This window comes from Myxine glutinosa, chromosome 14 (assembly GCF_964187855.1).
Source record: "Myxine glutinosa chromosome 14, kmMyxGlut1.1, whole genome shotgun sequence".
Classification (NCBI taxonomy): Eukaryota; Metazoa; Chordata; class Myxini; order Myxiniformes; family Myxinidae; genus Myxine; species Myxine glutinosa.
The window spans coordinates 48,319,600-48,340,360 of record NC_136274.1 but is presented as its reverse complement, the minus strand read 5'-3'; the positions used below and the strand labels follow the sequence as shown (position 1 = coordinate 48,340,360).

Below are 20,761 nucleotides of genomic sequence, written 5' to 3'. Positions count from 1 at the left end.
GAGAGGTGTGATGTGATGGGGGTGAGCTGCTTGAAGGATGAAGTGGGACAAATCGTTGTCGACCCAGATGGAATTAAAGGAAGATGGAAAAGATATATGGAAATGCTGTTGAATACAGAGAATGAATGGGATGGCAACATAGAGAGTAACCCAGTTTTAGGACCGGCAGAGAAGATAACTGAGAAGGAAGTTGAGGAAGCGATAAAAGCAATGAAGGGTAGAAAAGCGGGAGGGCCGACGGGAGTTGTGGGAGATATGTTGAAGGCAGCAGGAAGTTGGGGTGTGAAGAGAATGACAGAGATCTGTAATCTGGTGGTGAAAGAAGGCCGCATTCCAGTGGATTGGGAACTGAGTACCCTCGTCCCTCTATACAAGGGGAAAGGTGACCCTCTGGAGTGTGGCTCGTACCGAGCGATAAAGTTATTGGAGCATGGAATGAAGGTATTGGAAAGGGTGTTGGAGAGGAGGATAAGGAAGAAAGTGAAGATCGACGAAATGCAGTTTGGATTTATGCCAGGAAGAGGAACGACAGACGCGCTTTTCATTGTGAGGCAGTTGCAGGAGAAGTACATGGAGAAGAGGAAGAAGTTGTTTCTTGGGTTTGTTGATCTGGAGAAAGCATTCGATCGGGTTCCACGCAAAGTATTGACATGGGCATTGAGGAAGTTAGGAGTGGAGGAATGGTTGATCAGAGTAGTGATGGCAATGTACAAAAGAGCACGCACAGCTGTAAGGACGAAGGACGGGAACAGTGGTGAGTTTGAGGTGAAGGTGGGAGTGCATCAGGGGTCGGTACTAAGTCCACTACTATTTGTAGCTGTGATGGAGGTGCTGGCTCAGAACGTAAAGGAGGGTTTACCGTGGGAGTTGTTGTATGCAGATGATCTGGTGTTGATTGCGGAAAGTATGGATGGACTGAAGGAAAAGATGAACACGTGGAAGGAATGTATGGAGACAAAAGGTCTGAAGGTGAATATCGGAAAGACGAAGGTGATGGCAAGTGGTAAAGCATGTGGTGAGGTGGAAAGAACTGGGAAGTGGCCCTGTGCTGTGTGTAGGAAGGGTGTCGGAGTGAACTCCATTCAGTGTACAATGTGCGCTGAGTGGGTTCATCAAAAATGTAGTGGTCTGAGAGGGTCATTAACCAGTGTGGCAGCTACATTCAAATGTAAGGTGTGCACAGAGGGAGCTGCAGATGGAGGAAATGTTGAGTTGGAGCTTGGAGATGGCGTGAAGCTGGAAGGTGTGAAAAATTTTGCTACCTCGGAGACATGCTGAATGGAGAAGGTGGATCAGACTCGGCAACGGTTGCTCGAGTGAGATGTGCATGGAAGAAGTTTCGGGAATTGAGTGGCGTGCTGATGATGAGGGGAGTGTCGTTGAAGCTGAAGGGAAAGGTGTATGCTGCATGTGTGAGAAGTGTTATGATTTATGGGAGCGAGACATGGGTAATGAACGTAGAGCAGCAACGAAGGTTGGAAAGGGTGGAAATGCGAATGGTTCGACGGATGTGCGGAGTATCGTTGAGAGAGAGGAAGACAAATGATAAATTGCGAAAGATGATGGGAATAGAGCCTGTGATTGATGCTGTGAAGAGGAACAGGTTGAGATGGTTTGGTCATGTGTTGAGGAAGGATGAAAGTGACTGGTTGAGAAGAGTGATGGAAATGAATGTAGAAGGAAGTAGAAGACGGGGAAGACCGAGAAAGACTTGGCTAAAGATGGTGGAAGAAGAAATGCGGGCAAGGGGGTTAACAAGGAGAGATGCAGAAAATAGGGCAAAATGGAGAAGATTGTCATGGGGACCGCAAGGCTAACCCCCGCTCTAGCAGGGAAAATGGCCTTTAAAATGCATGTTGTGTGTTGTTGTGTATAAAGATTTACTGAGAACTTCTTGGGCCAGAATGCCAGAGATAGCTACCCCGACGGAGTAAACCTACATGCAATAATTGTATGAATTACAGGTATATTATCTCCGAACCGTTGTTTAGTTTAGTTTTGTTTTAAAACTCAATACTGCATGCAATTTTTTATAGTTCTATACACAAATTTTCAAAACTAGTTATTAGATGAATTTGTCAGTGGAAATAGAGGAAATCATCCACTTCTATTGTATCAGGGAACTCTTTGTCTAACTCTGTAAATAATTACCAAGTATTTTGCATTTACTTATCAAAACAATGGTAGCTTTAGACCTCCTACTGAGTTGATTAGTCACAACGAAAAAAACTTGTTTGCGAAGCGCAGGACAAGCAAGCATCGACAGTAATTCGTTTTACCAAACAATGCCCAGTTCTGAATACTAATTTACTCCTCTTAGACATTGTGACGCCAGCTGTCAGCCATACCAAGAAAAACAACATCTTTACTTATAAAACTCATGGAACTTCAGTAAGACATACTAAATCCAACATTACATTATTTCCAAAAAACATCCTATCTGTATATTACATTACCTTTTAGCCATAAATGATTTTACCATGAAGAAGAGATCTACCAATTTCCTTTAATGAAAGCAAATTTGGTCAGAGTGCCAGCGATAATTAATCGACATAAAATTTGGTCGCGAGGTGTGCAGGTCCCAAACACAATTTTTACAGGTTGCAGCTCATAAAAATCACTTGATTCAAAGATAAATTTTACACTTCCACACTGCTCTACATTCATTACCCATGTCTCGCTCCCATAAATCATAACACTTCTCACACATGCAGCATACGCCTTTCCCTTCAGCTTCAACGACACTCCCCTCCTCATCAGCACGCCACACAGTGCCCGAAACTTCTTCCATGCACATCTCACTCCAGCAACCATTGCCGAGTCTGATCCACCTTCTCCATTCAGCATGTCTCCTAGGTAGCAAAATGTTTTCACACCTTCCATCTTCATGCCGTCTCCAAGATCCAACTCAACATTTCCTCCATCTGCAGCTCCCTCTGTGCACACCTTACATTTGAATGTAGCTGCCACACTGGTTAATGACCCTCTCAGACCACTACATTTTTGATGAACCCACCCTGTGCACATTGTACATTGAATGGAGTTCACTCCGACATCCTTCCTGCACACAGCACATGGCCACTTGCCAGTTCTTTCCACCTCACCACATGCTTTACCACTTTCCATCACCTTCGTTTTTCCAATATTCACCTTCAGGCCTTTTGTCTCCATACATTCCTTCCACTTGTTCATCTTCTCCTTCAGTCCATCTATACTTTCCGCAATCAACACCAGATCATCTGCATACAACAACTCCCACGGCAAACCCTCCTTTACATTCTGAGCCAGCATCTCCATCACAGCTACAAATAGTCGTGGACTTAGAACTGACCCTTGATGCACTCCCACCTTCACCTCAAACTCACCACTGTTCCCGTCCTTCATCCTTACAGCTGTGCGCGCTCTCTCGTACATTGCCATCACTACTCTGATCAACCGTTCCTCCACTCTTAACTTCCTCAATGCCCATGTCACTACTTCGCGTGGAACCCGATCTAATGCTTTCTCCAGATCAACAAACCCAAGACACAACGACTTCCTCTTCTCCATGTACTTCTCCTGCAACTGCCTTACAATAAAAAGTGTGTCTGTCGTTCCTCTTCCTGGCATAAATCCAAACTGCATTTTGTCGATCTTCACTTTCTTCCTTATCCTCCTCTCCAACATCCTTTCCGATACCTTCATTCCATGCTCCAATAACTTTATCGCTCGATACGTGCCACAGTCCAGAGGGTCACCTTTCCCCTTGTATAGAGGGACGAGGATACTCAGTTTCCAAACCACTGGAATGCGGCCTTCTTTCACCACCAGATTACAGATCTCTGCCATTCTCTTCACACCGCAACTTCCCGCTGCCTTCAACATATCTCCCTAAACTCCCGTCCGCCCTCCCACTTTTCTACTCTTCATTGCTTTTATCGCTTCCTCAACTTCCTTCTCAGTTATCTTTTCTGCCGGTCCTAAAACTGGGTTACTCTCTATGTTGCCATCCCATTCATTCTCTGTATTCAACAGCATTTCCATATATCTCTTCCATCTTCCTTTAATTTCATCTGGGTCCACAACGATTTGTCCCACTTCATCCTTCAAGCAACTCACCCCCATCACATCACACCTCTCTTTCGCTCTCTGCTTTGCAATGCTGAATACCGCTCTCTGAACCTCTTCCGAATCCAAACGTTCTCCGAACATTTTCCTGCATGCCTCCTGCGCCTTTGCTACATCTTTCTTTGCAGCCTTCTTGGCTACCTTATAACTTTCATGCTCTGCCTTTTCTGCCCCCGTACCCTTCGCCTTCTGCCACTCCTTGAACTTCTTCCTCTTCTCGTCAATCCTCTTTCCAACTTCAACATCCCACCACCATGTTTCCGAGTACCTCGGTGGTCCTTTAGTCCATCCACATACCTCACGAACGGCTCCCAACAGACTATGTTTCATTGACTTCCAAACACTTTCAAGCTCAACCACATCAGCCTCCACCATACTCAGCTTCTCTTTTAATGCCTCTCTCACTGTCACCTCTTTCAACCTCCACACCTCCACACCTTCATTCTCTGGTGGAACTTCACCCGCCGAGCTCTCCTCGCACCTTTCACCCTTATGTCGCAGACAACCAAGTGGTGCTGTGAAACAGCCTCTTCCCCCGGGATCACAGTTGTGTCCCAGAGCTTTCCCCTATCTCGCCTATGCACCATCAGAAAGTCAACGGTTGTCGTCGACCCACTTAACGTGTATGTAACAAGCTTATTATCCTCTTTCTGGAACTGAGTATTACAAATCAACAACCCAGCTCCATCAGCAAACTCCAAAATCCTTTCATCTCCTCCATTCCTCACACCATATCCGTAACCCCCATGAACTCCCTCAAAACCCTCTATACTCCTTCCCACATGTCCATTGAGGTCTCCTCCCACCTCAACAACTTCCTCATCTTTCACGTTTTCCATCAGCTTCTCTATCGCACACCAGAACTTGTCCTTCTCTTCATCGCTTCGACCAACCTGCGGAGCATATCCCGAGATGACGTTCACCAAGAGCTTTCCAATCATCATTCTCACCATCATCAACCTTTCACTCACTCTGGTCACACTCACCACACTGTCTACAAACTCCTCAGAAAACAGGACACCATTCACGCCTTCCGGGCACCCTTGCCACACAAACTTGTATTTCTGTCCCTGCCTACCCTTCACCATTCTCACACCACTTCCCTTCCATCTCGTCTCCTGCATACAACATATGTCCACTCTTCTTCTGATCAATACTTCCACCACTGGATACTTTCAATCGTTTCCATACTTGTATTTATTTAGTAAAGAAAGATGCTAAAACTTTTGAAACCCTGGGCCAAGTATTTGAATGATTTTTTTTTGTCGTTTTTGTCGTTCTTGTGAAGATGGTTGAGTTTTTCGTTTTTTAATTTCTTTGATTGCTTGTAATTTATGAGACTCCCTTTGAGCATCTTTTATACTCTTTATAGCACCCGCTACATTTCCCATGGCAGAAGCAGTTGAACCAATTAGGTCTTTATGTTTAAGAATGGTTGAACCCATTCGAGTATCAATTATTCCATCTCCTTTATTTCTAAATTGATGTCCTCCACCCCGTTGTCTCTTAGGTTTATAGTATCCTCTGCCAAGAAACATACCTTCACCCTTATAGTATGATGAAAGGAACATCCCATCCCCATCTTTTGTAATTATTTTGTATTTTCCCAACTCGTGTTTTCTCACAATCATCCTATTTATTTATTGGAAAACTTCACGAAGGTGAATTCTGATGGATATAATTTCTTCATTAAAGGAAATCATATGATTATCTTGATCGGTTATCCTAAAATTTACTCTGTGTATGGTTTTTTCTGACACAGGTAAATCGACAAGATTTTTTGGTTCCATATTAAATTTATAACCAATCGGGGTTGAGTAATCAAAAGTAAGAATTGTGCCTCTCATCTTATTTAATGTGCAATAAAATACGTATCTTTGTATTGACATTTATTAATTATTTTCATATTCATCAACTGGTTCAAAATGGCTGAGGCTTCATGAAAACAATTGTTGTTTCCAGCCTTCTTACTACCTAACAGCAATAATAGCCTATTAACAAATTGTGATGGGTCATTTGGAAGAAAGCTAACACCTGAACCAAGCTTAATTAAAGCATCGATAATATGTTTCTCCTCATTATTCCTTCTTTTACCAGCAACAGAAACTCCATAATCAAGCGAGTCTGGTAAATCAATATATACTCTATCATCTTCATTTTTTATATTCAATGGTTCATTGAAATATGTTGATTCACCCCTCATACTTGTTGCTTTTTCCATCTTGTGTTAGAAGAAACAATAATCTTGGAGTTAATTTAACAGGTGGTTGAGCAGAACTCAAGAACATCAATTCATCATTATGTATCAATACCTTTTCTTTCACAAGATGAAACACTGCTGTTTCTTCTGTTAGTATGAGACCCGCTATGGTTTTTGTATCCGCTGAATATTCATTGTTTAAAAGAGCTTTCACAATAAAATTGGGGTGTTGATTTGTCTACTCAAGTTGCCGGAATAATCCTTCATCATCATATTCTAATTCTCCAAGTTCTTGCTCTGTCATTTGACTAAAATCTTCGAGCATTTGAAGTTTTTTCGGAGTATATTCTATCGTGGGAATTATAGAGGGTTGAGAAGTTTTAAAAAGTGGTTTTAAAAATTTTCTCTTGTTTTCTTTAAAAGGCTTCTTCACCAGTTAGTTTTTGTCTCCGTTTCTTCTTTATCACTTCCTGTTGGGTAACAACTTTTGAAACTAACTCCTGATGTTGCTTGAATCCTCTTGCTCTTTCTTGCACATTCACTTATTTATTAAAAAATATGAGTGTTAAATAATGAGTGAGTGTCACCGTGCAGGAGTGAGTGTCTCCGTTACAGTGGAGGAGTGAGTGTCACTGTGCAGAAGTGAGTGTTACGGTAGACGGCAAAGTCTTATGGCACGGAGTGAGTGTCACCGTGCAAAAGTAAGTGTTATGGTAGAGGAGTGAGTGTTACGGTAGAGGAGTGAGTGTCACCATGCAGAAGTGAGTGTTACGGCAGAGTAAGTGTCACGGTGGAGGAGTAAGTGTCACAGTGGAGGAGTGAGTATCATTGTGCAGAAGTCAGTGTTACGGTGGAGGAGTGAGTATCACCGTGCAGAAGTGAGTGTTATGGTAGAGGAGTGGGTGTTACGGTAGAGGAGTGAGTGTCACCTTGCAGAAGTGAGTGTTATGGTAGAGGAGTGAGTGTTACGGTAGAGGAGTGAGTGTTACGACAGAGTAAGTGTCATGGTGGAGGAGTGCGTGTTACGGTAGAGGAGTGAGTTACGGTAGAGGAGTGAGTGTTACGACAGAGAGTAAGTATCATGGTGGAGGAGTCAGTGTTACGGTAGAGGAGTGAGTGTTATGGTAGAGGAGTGAGTGTTACGGCCAGGGCCAACGAGAGGGTGGTGGGGTTTGGTTCAGGTCTTCTCCGAACCAGGTGGTCAGGCATGACATTGGACTAAAGTTAAGGCAGGAATTTGTAATTTTCCCAGGGTACCAGCAATAGGTTGCCAACTCTTGGCAAAAGACACCGTGTGATGTTTAACATGCCGCCCTGTTTACCGCCATCGTCCATCGGAGGGATAGCACACACATTGATGAATCACCCAGTCTGTAAAACACCAGGATGACCGTTTATAGCGGGGTTGGGATCCGAACCCCGACTAGAAAAGCAAAAGCAGCACTGAAAGCGCCCGCCGATGCACAGACAGACACGAACTTCAACTAATATAATACATTTGTTGATTGTAACCCGCTCCTTTCCTATTCCATCTCCAAGCGCTGTACAACGTCTTCTCCGGGTGCCAAAGGGGGCCCGGGAATGACGACGTGCGCCGAAAGGGAGTACTCAGTTTTCGCTCCGTTTGTTACTTGCAAAATCGAAGATTTTTCAAGTATATTGATCAGTAGATTGATTTTGTTAATCTCTCTGTCCGTTTGTTTGTCACTCCCCTACAGATCACAATTCCAAACCGATCGTCATGAAACTTTACCAAGTTGTAGAGGTCGGCTCAACTGAGAAGCCTATCAATTTTGAGGTCAAAGGTCAAACTTCTAAAATCATCAATTTTCATCTGAAAAATAATCAATTTTCATCCGATTGATCGGAGCTATGATTACGATCGTCAATTTTAATCTTCATGAAATGGACAATTTGATGTCTCCATGACAACTTTTCTTTTTGGGGGTGGGGGTGGATTTTGCAAGTATTGTGCTCGCATATCGGTATATCGGTATCGCATAAGTATCGATCTTCCTTTTTTACTTGTGAAAATCTAAGATTTTTCAAGTATATTGGTTGGTCTTGTGCGTTATTCTGTCTGTTTGTTACTTGCCGGAATAGATTCCGGCAAGTATGTTGGTTGGTTGGTTTGTCTGTCTGTCTGTCTGTTTGTCTGTCTGTTTGTGCACAGTACTACGTCTACATCGTTGCACATAGCATCGCCATACTTTACACACATATTTGCCTTGCCCTGGAATAGACTGTGCCCGATTTTTAACTCTCTAGGCCCAAGGTCAAACTCAAGGTCACCCAAAACGTGAAATCAGGGGGGTCGAGTTTTCATTTAAAATATATTTTAAACCACTATAACTCTAAAAGTACAAGAGATATGCATACACTTACTGTTACTGACATGTAGGAAGTCACATATGACATTTCATTTAGCACCATGACCTTTGACCTTGAGTGACCTTGAAAGGTCAAACTCAAGGTCAATAATGTTTTTGTTTTTTTACGAATAACTGTCAAACATTATCCGATTCCCTTGTAACCAACACCAAAATGTTCATTATTCAATTCCCGAAAAATAACGTGGCATAAAATGGTCACAAATGCTTCGTTTTAATTATTTTTTGGGGTCAAAGGTCAGGGGACCAAGGTTTCATTGAAAATATATTTCAAACCACTATAACTCTGAAAGAACAAGAGATATGCATACACTTACTCAGTTACCTTCCATTGCTTAGCGTATATACATGTTTAGATATCCCGCCATTTTTATCCAAAATGGCCGACAAAAAAAAATACATTCCGGCAAGTCCTCGGTCTGACCAATTTTTTAATCTGTCTGTCTGTCTGTTTGTGAGCAGTACTACGTCTACATCGTTGCACATAGCATCGCCATACTTTACACACATATTTGCCTTGCCCTGGAATAGACTGTGCCAAATTTTTAACTCTCTCGGCCCAAGGTCAAGCTCAAGGTCACCCAATACGTGAAAATCGTTTTTTGCTAACTAGCAACGATACCCGCCATCGCGGTCAACTCTCCAACTCACAATCCCACGAGATATGCGGAGAGGACGATCCAAAACCAATTATCTTCTTTTTGATTCGTATATAAACATCATTAAAAGTAAATAATGACCTCTGCCAAAGTTCAAATGACGTGGGTTTAATCTCTACATGAGAGAATTCCACATAGCTATTTGGGCGGTGTATAAGCTAACAGATCGCTGTCTCCATCGATCTTGCCAAGGCCGTAACACCTATCAGCTCAAAATCCTTTTAACTGTTGACTTGGTAGTTTTTACAATGAAGGAAACATGTATCGGGAGTACATACGACATAGCGATTGTGAATGTGACAGCTCTGAGGCGTCTTTCGCTTCGCATCGCAGTGACGGCGAGCAGCAACGTGGCGGCTGTAAGATTAAAATCTGGCTTCAAGCCCCCTCACCACCCAAAGCCTTCAACCATACATATTAACACGCTCCTCCCCCTTCATTCCCGTTCTTCAAAGTAAAGCGGTAAAAATTGTTGTATCGCCATTATATATTACTAGCAACGGTACATTCCAGCAAGTCCTCGGTCTCTGACCGATTTTTCATTTGTTTGTTTGTTTGTTTGTGAACAAAATATCTCAAAAAGTTGTGGACGGATTCAGACGAAATTTGGCAAAGATGTAGCATATGTGACGAGGACGAAATGATTAGATTTTGGTGAAGATCCAGATTCGGATCCGACTTGTATAATTTTTTAAGTGATTATTCACCATTGAGTGATCAGGCTAAAACCAACATATAGCAGGATATCTCAAAACGTTATGGACGGAGTTTGACGAAACTTGGTGGACAGGTTGCGTGTGTGACAAGGAAGAATCGATTCAATTTTGGTGAAGATCCGGATCCAGCTCGTTTAATTGTTTGATGTGATTCTTCACCGTTGAGTGATATGGCCAACCAGGCGGAGGTATGCTCTCTACTGAGTGCCGTTCTAGTTTTTAATGTGTTGGCTCTTACACGAGCATAAAAAATATTTTATGCTCGTGTAATGTTTCTGTACATGTTAGCTCATGTATACAAAAACCCCCCAAAAAAGGACCAAATCTGGTTCACAATGAGGGGCGTCTCTTGGTTGTAGCAACACAGCTTGATATGCAGTGGTTTCCTTTGGGAATGTTTCATTGTAGAATGTTTCATTGTCAGTTCCATCCCGTCATCAGGTATCTCAAACAGCATCTGGAAACGAAGAAATGCTCACAACTTTAATTACAATGCGTACAAAGTTAATAATAGTCAGGTTCTGAGCATATATATCTTTGTACTATCTTCTATCTTACACAATCGGTGCAAAACATTGCATTGTTGTTGTGCAAGTGTAGAATTTACAAGAGGTAAATGATTGATATGAGAGATTACTCCGAATGATTTTGTGCGGTTATCACGGTTGTAATGGTCGTCGATATGGATCTAGGCTGTGCGTGCTAATATACTACAGTGGGGCATTGTTTTTCTTTCCAGGTTTTGGGTGGCTGTTCTTCCCAACAATGGGTGCATGGATGCGGTTTCAGAGAGCGGTGAGGTGCTTATTTGGGGCCGGTCGACCCCATCTTGCCAAAACCGGGGCGGAACAGCACCGTATGATCTATCCTCGTAATGCTCTCTTCGCCAAGGAGAGTGACCGACATGCGAAGCACCACAAGGACAATGTTGTGAAAACGACCAAGTATTCCCTGTTCACATTCTTGCCCAAAAATATCTATGAACAGTTTCACAGGTAGGAGTGTCAATGTACTTTGTTTTGAAATCTTCTTCTTTTCTATACAACACGTGACTGGGGGCTGCAGGTAGCATAATTTGTTGAGGGACAGCTGTACTGCTGATGCAGTTCCCCCTGTAGGTTAGATCAGGAATGTGTAATTTGTTCTAGTCTAGTAGGAAGACTAGGTCCCCCTGCACCCCCCGGAGATATACTTCTAATCAGTGTTTCTAGATTGGAAAATATGTGTAGAAAATGACTAGCTATGGCCCCAAGCTGAAAAAATGTCCCACATACCATTTTTATGCAAATTACTGCTGCAAATTTTATGCAAAATTATGCAAATTTTATGCAAATTTTTGATGAGGAGTAGAGTTGAGGGGTCTTTGAGGGCTTCATCGAGGTGCTCTCGGTTGCAAGACTGGGTCATTCTGAGAAGCACAGCAGGGTCAGAGATCATGATGTTCTCCTCCTCAGTGAATCTCTCCATCAACAGCCTCTCCATTGCCTCACACACTGTTTTGAGGCAAAAGAGGGACTTTGCGTAGGCCTTTCCACTGAGAACACCTTTGAGAGATCCACTTGTTACTAGTTGTGCCTCAAAGAGAATCTCTGCATATCCAGAACCACGCATCTTGTGTCCAGTGAGCATCCCGATGTAGTTCATGGATGTGTGGAAGGGTCCAATCGTTACTACATGACTAGCAAATTCATTTGGCCAGCGCCAGATGATGGGAAGGGCTTTCATGCAGACACCCAGATCAAATGTATTCAGGACCCATCTCTGACCCACCTCAGCAGTTGCTGCCTCGGAACGCTTCAGTAGCTCACGAACAACTGCGTTGTCTGTGATCGGTTGGTGGATAGGCGTGCAGTAGTCGACTGTTGATTTGCTGGGTGGGGGAGAACCAGTTGCAGAGGTGAAACCCCCTAGCCCAGGCACAGGCTGCAGGCCATTGCCATGCCATGCAGGCACCAGGCACAGACCGATCACAGACAACGCAGTTGTTCGTGAGCTACTGAAGCGTTCCGAGGCAGCAACTGCTGAGGTGGGTCAGAGATGGGTCCTGAATACATTTGATCTGGGTGTCTGCATGAAAGCCCTTCCCATCATCTGGCGCTGGCCAAATGAATTTGCTAGTCATGTAGTAACGATTGGACCCTTCCACACATCCATGAACTACATCGGGATGCTCACTGGACACAAGATGCGTGGTTCTGGATATGCAGAGATTCTCTTTGAGGCACAACTAGTAACAAGTGGATCTCTCAAAGGTGTTCTCAGTGGAAAGGCCTACGCAAAGTCCCTCTTTTGCCTCAAAACAGTGTGTGAGGCAATGGAGAGGCTGTTGATGGAGAGATTCACTGAGGAGGAGAACATCATGATCTCTGACCCTGCTGTGCTTCTCAGAATGACCCAGTCTTGCAACCGAGAGCACCTCGATGAAGCCCTCAAAGACCCCTCAACTCTACTCCTCATCAAAAATTTGCATAAAATTTGCATAATTTTGCATAAAATTTGCAGCAGTAATTTGCATAAAAATGGTATGTGGGACATTTTTTCAGCTTGGGGCCATAGCTAGTCATTTTCTACACATTTTTTCCAATCTAGAAACACTGATTAGAAGTATATCTCCGGGGGGTGCAGGGGGACCTAGTCTTCCTACTAGAAGAATCGATATTCAGGTTGCCGGCGTTGACTCACCTACTCTTAATGAGTGCAATCTTTAACGTCCACCAACGAATGCTTTAACGTCCATCCCAGGGCATCGGATTACACTGCGTTTTGAAATTTAATGGTGACAAAGGTATGAGAGCATTTAACATCAGTACCTGTCCTGGTTAAATCAAAGGTAAACCGCAGAAAAGGTGATTGATAGGTAACCACCTTCAAAATGTAATGCTCTTTGGAATTTGCCCCCAAAATTATTTTGAAACATCTTTTTTCTTATTCATTACCTCCGCCACCAAAAAAATAAAACGACAAAATATCTCAAAACGTTGTAGACGGATTCGGACGAAATTTGGCAGAGATGTAGTGGATGTGACGAGGACGAAATTATTATATTTTGGTGAAGATCCGGATTCGGATCCGGCTACTAGAATTTTTCAAGTGATTCTTCACCATTGGGAGAGAGGGCTAAAAACAATACATAGCAGGATATCTCAAAACGTTATGGATGGATTTGGACGAAACTTGTTGGACAGATTGTATGTGTGACAAGGAAAAATCGATTCAATTTTGGTGAAGATCTGGATCCGGATCCAGCTAGTAGAAATTTTAAAGTGATTCTTCACCATTGAATGATATGGCCAACCAGGTGGAGGTATGCCCTCTACTGAGTGCCGTTCTAGTTTATTTTTGACTACTCGCTTATCTTTCATAATCTGCACTTCAACCTCTGGATCCACTTTCCAGAGGCTGGTCTGTCTCACTCTCCCCTCCTCCGCCCAGGCTTAAGCGGGCATTACACCACCACCTCATGTCATCCGCCATCCTCACCGAAGACCTTTATTATCCCCCATTAACCATTCTTCACTGAAACCTCCTCTTCTCCCTCTACTCTCTCCTATTCATTATTCTCTTGCTAGTAGTGCCTAATTGTTTCCTTACTATTCCACTGCCAATTTTACATTCCTCGTCATTAAACCTCCCTGTAGTAGAGAAAAAATACAAACAAACTATAACGACACTCGGTAGAGAGCATACCTCCGCCAGGCTGATCGGTTTACGTTTTGTATCCCACTGAAGGGCCAGATCTGCATCCGCACCTGAACTGAACCGAAATCTTTTCGACTTCTTGTTACCTACCCAACTAATCCACAACCTTTTGTCATAATCTGTCCACAATGTTTTGAGATATCGTGCTATATGTAGTTTTTGGTCCTATCTCTCATTGGTAAAGAATCACTTTTTTAAAAATTCAAAAATCCTAGTATCCGTAACAGGATCTTCACCGCAATCTAACCAATTCGTCCTTGTCACACACACAACCTGTCCACCCATAACGTTTTGATATCATAAAATCTATCCATAACGTTTTGAGGTATCTTGCTCACAAACAGACAAACAGGGGTGAAATCATAACCTCTGTTCCCCTTTGGTGGCAAAGGTAAAAATCCATTGTTGCAGCAAGAGCTTCTCCATATTCTTCCTGGATATTTGTCTTTATAAAAGATTTATTGACTTATTTTCAAGCATAGGGGTCAGGTGGGTAAGGTCAGTGTTGGTAACAGGTGTACCTCTGAGCTGTCCGGTTGTGGGTGCTATCCCAAGTGAAACTGGATCCGACCAATACCTTATTTCATTGGATGTTAAGCCATTTGTGTTATTTGATTCCATAATATCTTCCACAACCATCTCCTTGCATACAATGGTTTGAGAAGTGGGTCATGGTACTTGCCCAAATAAAAGAGTAATCCTTTGGGCCAGTACCATGAACCAATTTTCAAAGCATTGTATGCACGGAGATTGCTGTCTTGCCTAAACTATTATTTCCTGGTGTTTAACCACACTGGAGACCAAGTGACATTCCTCTATTTCTCCAAGACATTAAATCTGATCAGATAATGATGATAATTTCATTGGACCAAGGTTAAGAGCAACGATTGGAATACTCCACTGAATTATGTAACTTGTCTTGATATATAGATACGACATGAGTTTTTGAGTTGTTTATTGGCAGTGACCTTTGTGCTGAAGTTTACAAATCCAGGCATGATATGCTGTGCAAGTGTAGAATGTATTTTTTTATGAACTCGCATGACATTCCAGGCAACATACATACATACATACATACATACAACATTGAAAGGAAAAATAAAACGACAACCAGCAAAAATGCCAAACTTTAAAAGCCCAGGCCCAGATGGAATTCCTAACTTCTGGTTAAAGCAATTTGATGCTCTCCACAATCACTACGCTTGAGCATTCAACAAACTTATCCAAGGGGAGGAGACCTTGGAAGGCTGGCTCACAGTGGGTACCACCTTCCTCATCCCAAAGTCTGAAGTTACCCAACTACCCCAATTATATACCAATAACCTGTTTGCCAATAACGTACAAACTCCTGATGGGAATCATCACAGAAATGATATACCATCATCTACTATATATATATATATATATATATACACAAAGAATTAAGTTAAGCACCCCCCCCGTTTTTTTACAACCTCGCACGTTACAAGTTTGTTGTCGTCAAAACAGTGTAATATACCCATGATATTGCTATATTTTCTGGAGAAGTGATATTATGGTCACATAAAAACATAACAATCATGCCGTTTTCAATATTTTATTCTGAATAATTTAAGGTGAAATGTTTTGGGAATTTTAGGCATATTTTCACCTCAATTTAAGTATGGAGCTATAGGTCCATCACGGACAGTGTGGATGACGTTTATGTTTTCTAACGTACAGTCATTGTTCTGAGAAGACCTCTAGCGATCTTTGCGTCAATAACGTGTGTAGGACCCACGTGATCGGATCACTGACTCAACCCTACGTCACAGATGCGTGCACTCATCTGCATTTCATCAATGGATAATTGCTAATGTCATACCAATCATTATTTGATCTCACATACCTTAGAATATATGCCAATGTATACATATACACAAAGAATATATATTAGGGGGTGCTTACCTTAATTCGTTGTGTAGGGGTGCTTAACTTAATTCTTTGTGTATATATATATATATATATATATATATATATATATATATATATATATATATATATATATATATATATATATATATATATATATATACACATATATATATATATATATATATATATATATATATATATATATATATATATATATATATATATATATATATATACATTGTTGTGGATTTGAGAATTGCTGTGTTTTTTTATTGTAGTGTAATGAATTGTTGCAAATATCACCCTAGTCTAGTAGGAAGACTAGGTCCCCCTGCACCCCCCGGAGATATACTTCTAATCAGTGTTTCTAGATTGGAAAAAATGTGTAGAAAATGACTAGCTATGGCCCCAAGCTGAAAAAATGTCCCACATACCATTTTTATGCAAATTACTGCTGCCATTATCAAAAAAACGATTTTTGACATATCTCAGCCAATATTGCAGATAATTGAAAAATGAAGGTGTCTAGACCCATGTTTTGAAGGGCATAGATCATGATAGAACTATTCATAACATGATTACATGTGTCTATGGTATACTAGTATGCTAATTAGTGCTTTATTTACAAAATAATCACAGTTTTACGAAATAATAGACTCATATTAAGGTCCGTCTACACAGACGTTAACACAAAGTTTTATTTTTCTAAATATTACAACTGTCAAAATAGTCCTAGCACTCAATGTGACCACTCTTCTCTTGCTTGTTTTAGATAAACATCATTAGCATTAGTGATTCTACACTGAGTCAGTCATCATCATTTTCATCGAAATCGTCAGAGTCAAACTCTTCTTCTCCTTCCTCTTCCTCCTCCTCTTCGTGCTCTCCTGTGTTCAGAAGATCCACCAGTGAGGTTGGTAGGATGGGACCACTGGACCACATTGGTTTCAACAGTCCTTCATCAGTCCTTGGTCTTTACACTCTCTGAAAGCCTGTAGAATACCCTGGCGAAGTTGGAGGGCAACATTTTGGTTCTTGTTTGTGCTTCCGAGTGTGAATGCTCGTGCGAGAGCATTGGAAACTGTTATGTTTGAGCTGTGCACAAGCCAGAAAGAAATGACATCACATTTGTCATGATCAACCTTCGTGAAGTGGATATGCTCCTTGATTGGGTCATTCTGTAGGCGTTTCAGTAGTTTCTCTGACCGATAATTTGAGTTCTCATATCCATTCAGTTTCAGTTCCTCGACATAGAGCAAGCGCAAGGAAGAAAGCTGTAGAACTTTATTCTGCTGGATGACCTGGGTTTGAATGTGTTCCAGTACTGAGTTGAATGCCTTTTCATGGGCGGCTGACATGCAAGCCTGCTCCTTTGGTGCTTCGGCTCTGTGAATCGCACGCTCATAGTTGTAGAATGCTGTGCGGAAAGCTTTAAAACATGACGGATGGTGTTTGGCCTCACATGCAAAGAGGTCTTTGTTTTTCACCTTTCGATGGAGTCGATAGAGACCCATTTTCTCAGCCCGTGTTTCGATTTGCTCCCATGCATTTTCTTTGTTTTTAAAGGATGGGAAGGTTGTAGGCCTCTCAGTATTGCGATGAGCATCTTTGGTCTCAACTTTCTCACAAAATATACACTCTGGCGGGAAGATGGGTTCAGCAGAACCTCCTTGTTTACGAGGAGAGTGATGCCATGATGAGGTTGATGGCCCTGGTTCTGTATCATCTCCCAGACGATGAAAGTGGCGGACAAAGTGCTTATAACACTTGCTGTGATATCCTACTCTTTCTAGGTCATCAGGAAGAGTTGCCGGGATCTGATCACATACTGATTGCATACGACATGGGGAGTCATGCGGTTGGTTGAGACGTCTATCCCGGATCTTTTGAAGCAGTTGCAGTTTTTCTGAAGCAGATCCTTTAATTTTACGGAGGGGCGTGAAATCCCCATGATCAGACATGGATGGTACATGAAGGATGCATGTAGGAGGAGAGCTTTGGGCTGCAGGTTCTACACTCCGTTTTCTTTTGGGCATGCTTGCTGTCGATGTCTACCATCACTGTTAAATGACAAATAAGAAATCACGAATGATGTTAAAAGTGCCTGTGAAAGGAGGCTCTGAGTTTTCAGTGAGGTAACAGAGGTTCTGAGTCATGTTCTACACTAGGGTACTTTTTAGCTGACTAAACCATGTTTAGTGGCATCAAAAGTGCTAATAGCTAAAACATCTAAATTCTTCCACACTAACGTTAGCTATCTAGGCAATGAAACATTGTGCTAAGTTACTGTAGCTAGCTCAGCTGTCGTGCCTCTTTCTGGTTCAATTCATATACAGAAGTCAACAGATATGTCTCATGTTTGGCATTAACAAAAGTTTAAGTTACACCGACATTAGGAACATACTGTACATAGATGAGGCTAGCTTTAACGTTAGCTAACATGGTGCTAGCTGGCTCAGCTGTTATTCTGCCTGTTTATGATTTCATGCAGAAACTGAAGTCAAGAGTGTGAGTAACATTATAGTTAGCATCTTACCTGGCTAGATTGGAGGATGAATACCAAGAACAACACACAGATGGAATGGAAGACTGAACTTTCAACTGAGGTATTCAATAACATCAACGTTACCAATTGATACGAGCGCGCGACATTACCAATTGATACGAGCGCGCGAAGCGCGCATGTTACATGGATGGAAATGTAAAATGGCAGCTATAGCAGCACTAATTTGGATCTCTAGTCTGTCATTTCTGCACTGTGATTGGATAACATAAAAAAATATGTTTGGGAGTTAACAGCAGGAGTTGGTAGATTTTACGTGGGCTGGGTGAGAAACCTTTAAATAAGCAAGTGAAAATCTCTCGCAATACAAAGTCAATGGTGGGAAGAAAAGTTGAGTGGTACCAATGTTACTGCCAATGTCCCGCCCCTATGCAAGACTCAGGAGCATCTTGTTGACATTTAACCTTGAAAATACCTGGGTTTAGACCCCTTATGTACCATGTTAAGTTATCTGCAGTATTAACGTATCTTATCATTTGTAAAACTGATTATTTTGTAATTACAGCATTAATATGCATACTAGTATACCATAGACACATGTAATCATGTTATGAATAGTTCTATCATGATCTATGCCCTTCAAAACATGGTCTAGACACCTTCATTTTTCAATTATCTGCAATATTGGCTGAGATATGTCAAAAATCGTTTTTTTGATAATGGCAGCAGTAATTTGCATAAAAAATGGTATGTGGGACATTTTTCAGCTTGGGGCCATAGCTAGTCATTTTCTACACATTTTTTCCAATCTAGAAACACTGATTAGAAGTATATCTCCGGGGGGTGCAGGGGGACCTAGTCTTCCTACTAGACTACCCTCCTTCCTCCATTTGTTGTGTATAAAAGTCAAAGGTCGTTCCCGTAGTTATTCCATATACAATCACGTAGCAATCATAGATCTCCTTGTTCAGTAGTTATCTCCTCATTATGTGTATTAGTTTAAGGCTTTGTCTTCCATTAATTGACACTCCATTGCACCAAATTAAAATAAGGTAGATTCCCTTCGAATTCCCCTTTTGTCATCAATTGCCAACTGCATTGGGCGGTTTTCCGCTTGCGGTTTTCTGCATTTGCCGCTGCTGCTTTGTGGTTTTCGCCACAAAACTCCATGAACACGCGGTCAGATCGGAGAAGAAGGGGGAGGAGCCGACGAATCCAGGGCGTTGGCCGCCGATCGTCATCGCAAGGTGGAGCCAGCGAGCCCCGACCCACCAATCGGGACCGGTGAGAGACCAGCTCGGGCGTGGCGCGGGTTGATCTGGAGGCGCGCTATAAAAGCGTGCGCGGAAGCCTTTGAGGGAGTCGAGGGAGAGAGAGAGATGCGGCAGATGAGTCCATAGGAAGGAAGTGACAGAGCCCCACGAGCAGTACCACGCAGCTTTGACTCCACCAGGCAGCGTTGACTCCACCAAGCAGCCTTGACTCCACCACGCAGCTTTGACTCCACCACGCAGCTTCGACTCGCTGCTAGGCGGGAAGCAGTTCGCGGTGGCATCGGTGGCCGTCAAGGTCCAGGCCGACGTCCCGTGCAGGATCAAACCCAGCCAGCGTCCAGCTGAACCTTCCTCTCCCTCCAGCCATCCACCTCCTGCCATTCCTGTCATCATCCCCCGTGTAAGTGTGCTTGTAGTCTGTCTCTTGTCTTGTCCCTGGGTATAAGTTAAGCCTGTTTAGATAAGTTAATATTTGCACTGTGTCTCCTTCCATTCTTTCTGTCTTTATTTTCTTATTCTTCCTTCTTCCTTGGTTTCTTTGATTGTGTAAATAGTAGGAAATAAATCATATTCGTATTTCCTACCTTTGTTCTGCTTCTTCTTCACATCCATGTCGTCTTCGTGATTTCCTTCATTGAATACCTGTGGCACGATTTGGCCAACGTTTCGGAATCGGGTTAGTTTCTGTTAATAGTTCGTGCCGCGGTTGCTAAAACCGCTCGGCAATTAACATCTGTCTGCGGTACGAACGGGGCTGTGCACCTGCCTTTCCGGAGGTAGCTGGGCAGCGTCAGGGACCCCGTCGGTCAGTCAGAGACGAGGGGATTAATCCCCCCTCGGTAAGGGGAACAGAGGCCGACGTTGGGTTCCGTAACTATATATATATATATATATATATATATATATATATATATATATATATATATATATATATATATATATATATATATATATGTATATATATATATATATATATATATATATATATGTATATATATATATATATATGTATATATGTATATATATATGTATATATATGTATATATATATATATATATATATATGTATATATATATGTATATATATATATATATATATATATATATATGTATATATATATGTATATATATATATGTATATATATATGTATATATATATATGTATATATATATATATATATATATATGTATATATATATATATATGTATATATATATGTATATATATATGTATATATATATATGTATATATATATATATATGTATATATATATATGTATATATATATATATATATATGTATATATATATATATATATATGT

At 41.7% G+C, this 20,761-nt stretch overlaps 1 protein-coding gene across 8 annotated transcripts in view; it reads left to right on the top strand.

Moving 5' to 3' along the window:
* Positions 1–20,761, top strand: part of LOC137439697 (phospholipid-transporting ATPase VD) — a 136,651-nt gene that overhangs the window by 5,633 nt on the left and 110,257 nt on the right. For all 8 annotated transcript variants that reach the window (XR_010986973.2, XM_068135709.2, XM_078768420.1 and 5 more), the window contains exon 2: positions 10,812–11,067. Coding sequence is in view for 7 of the 8 variants with exons in the window: in XM_068135709.2 (XP_067991810.2) it covers positions 10,812–11,067 (256 nt within the window). In the remaining variant the exon portion in view is untranslated. The remainder of the gene's footprint in view (positions 1–10,811; positions 11,068–20,761) is intronic.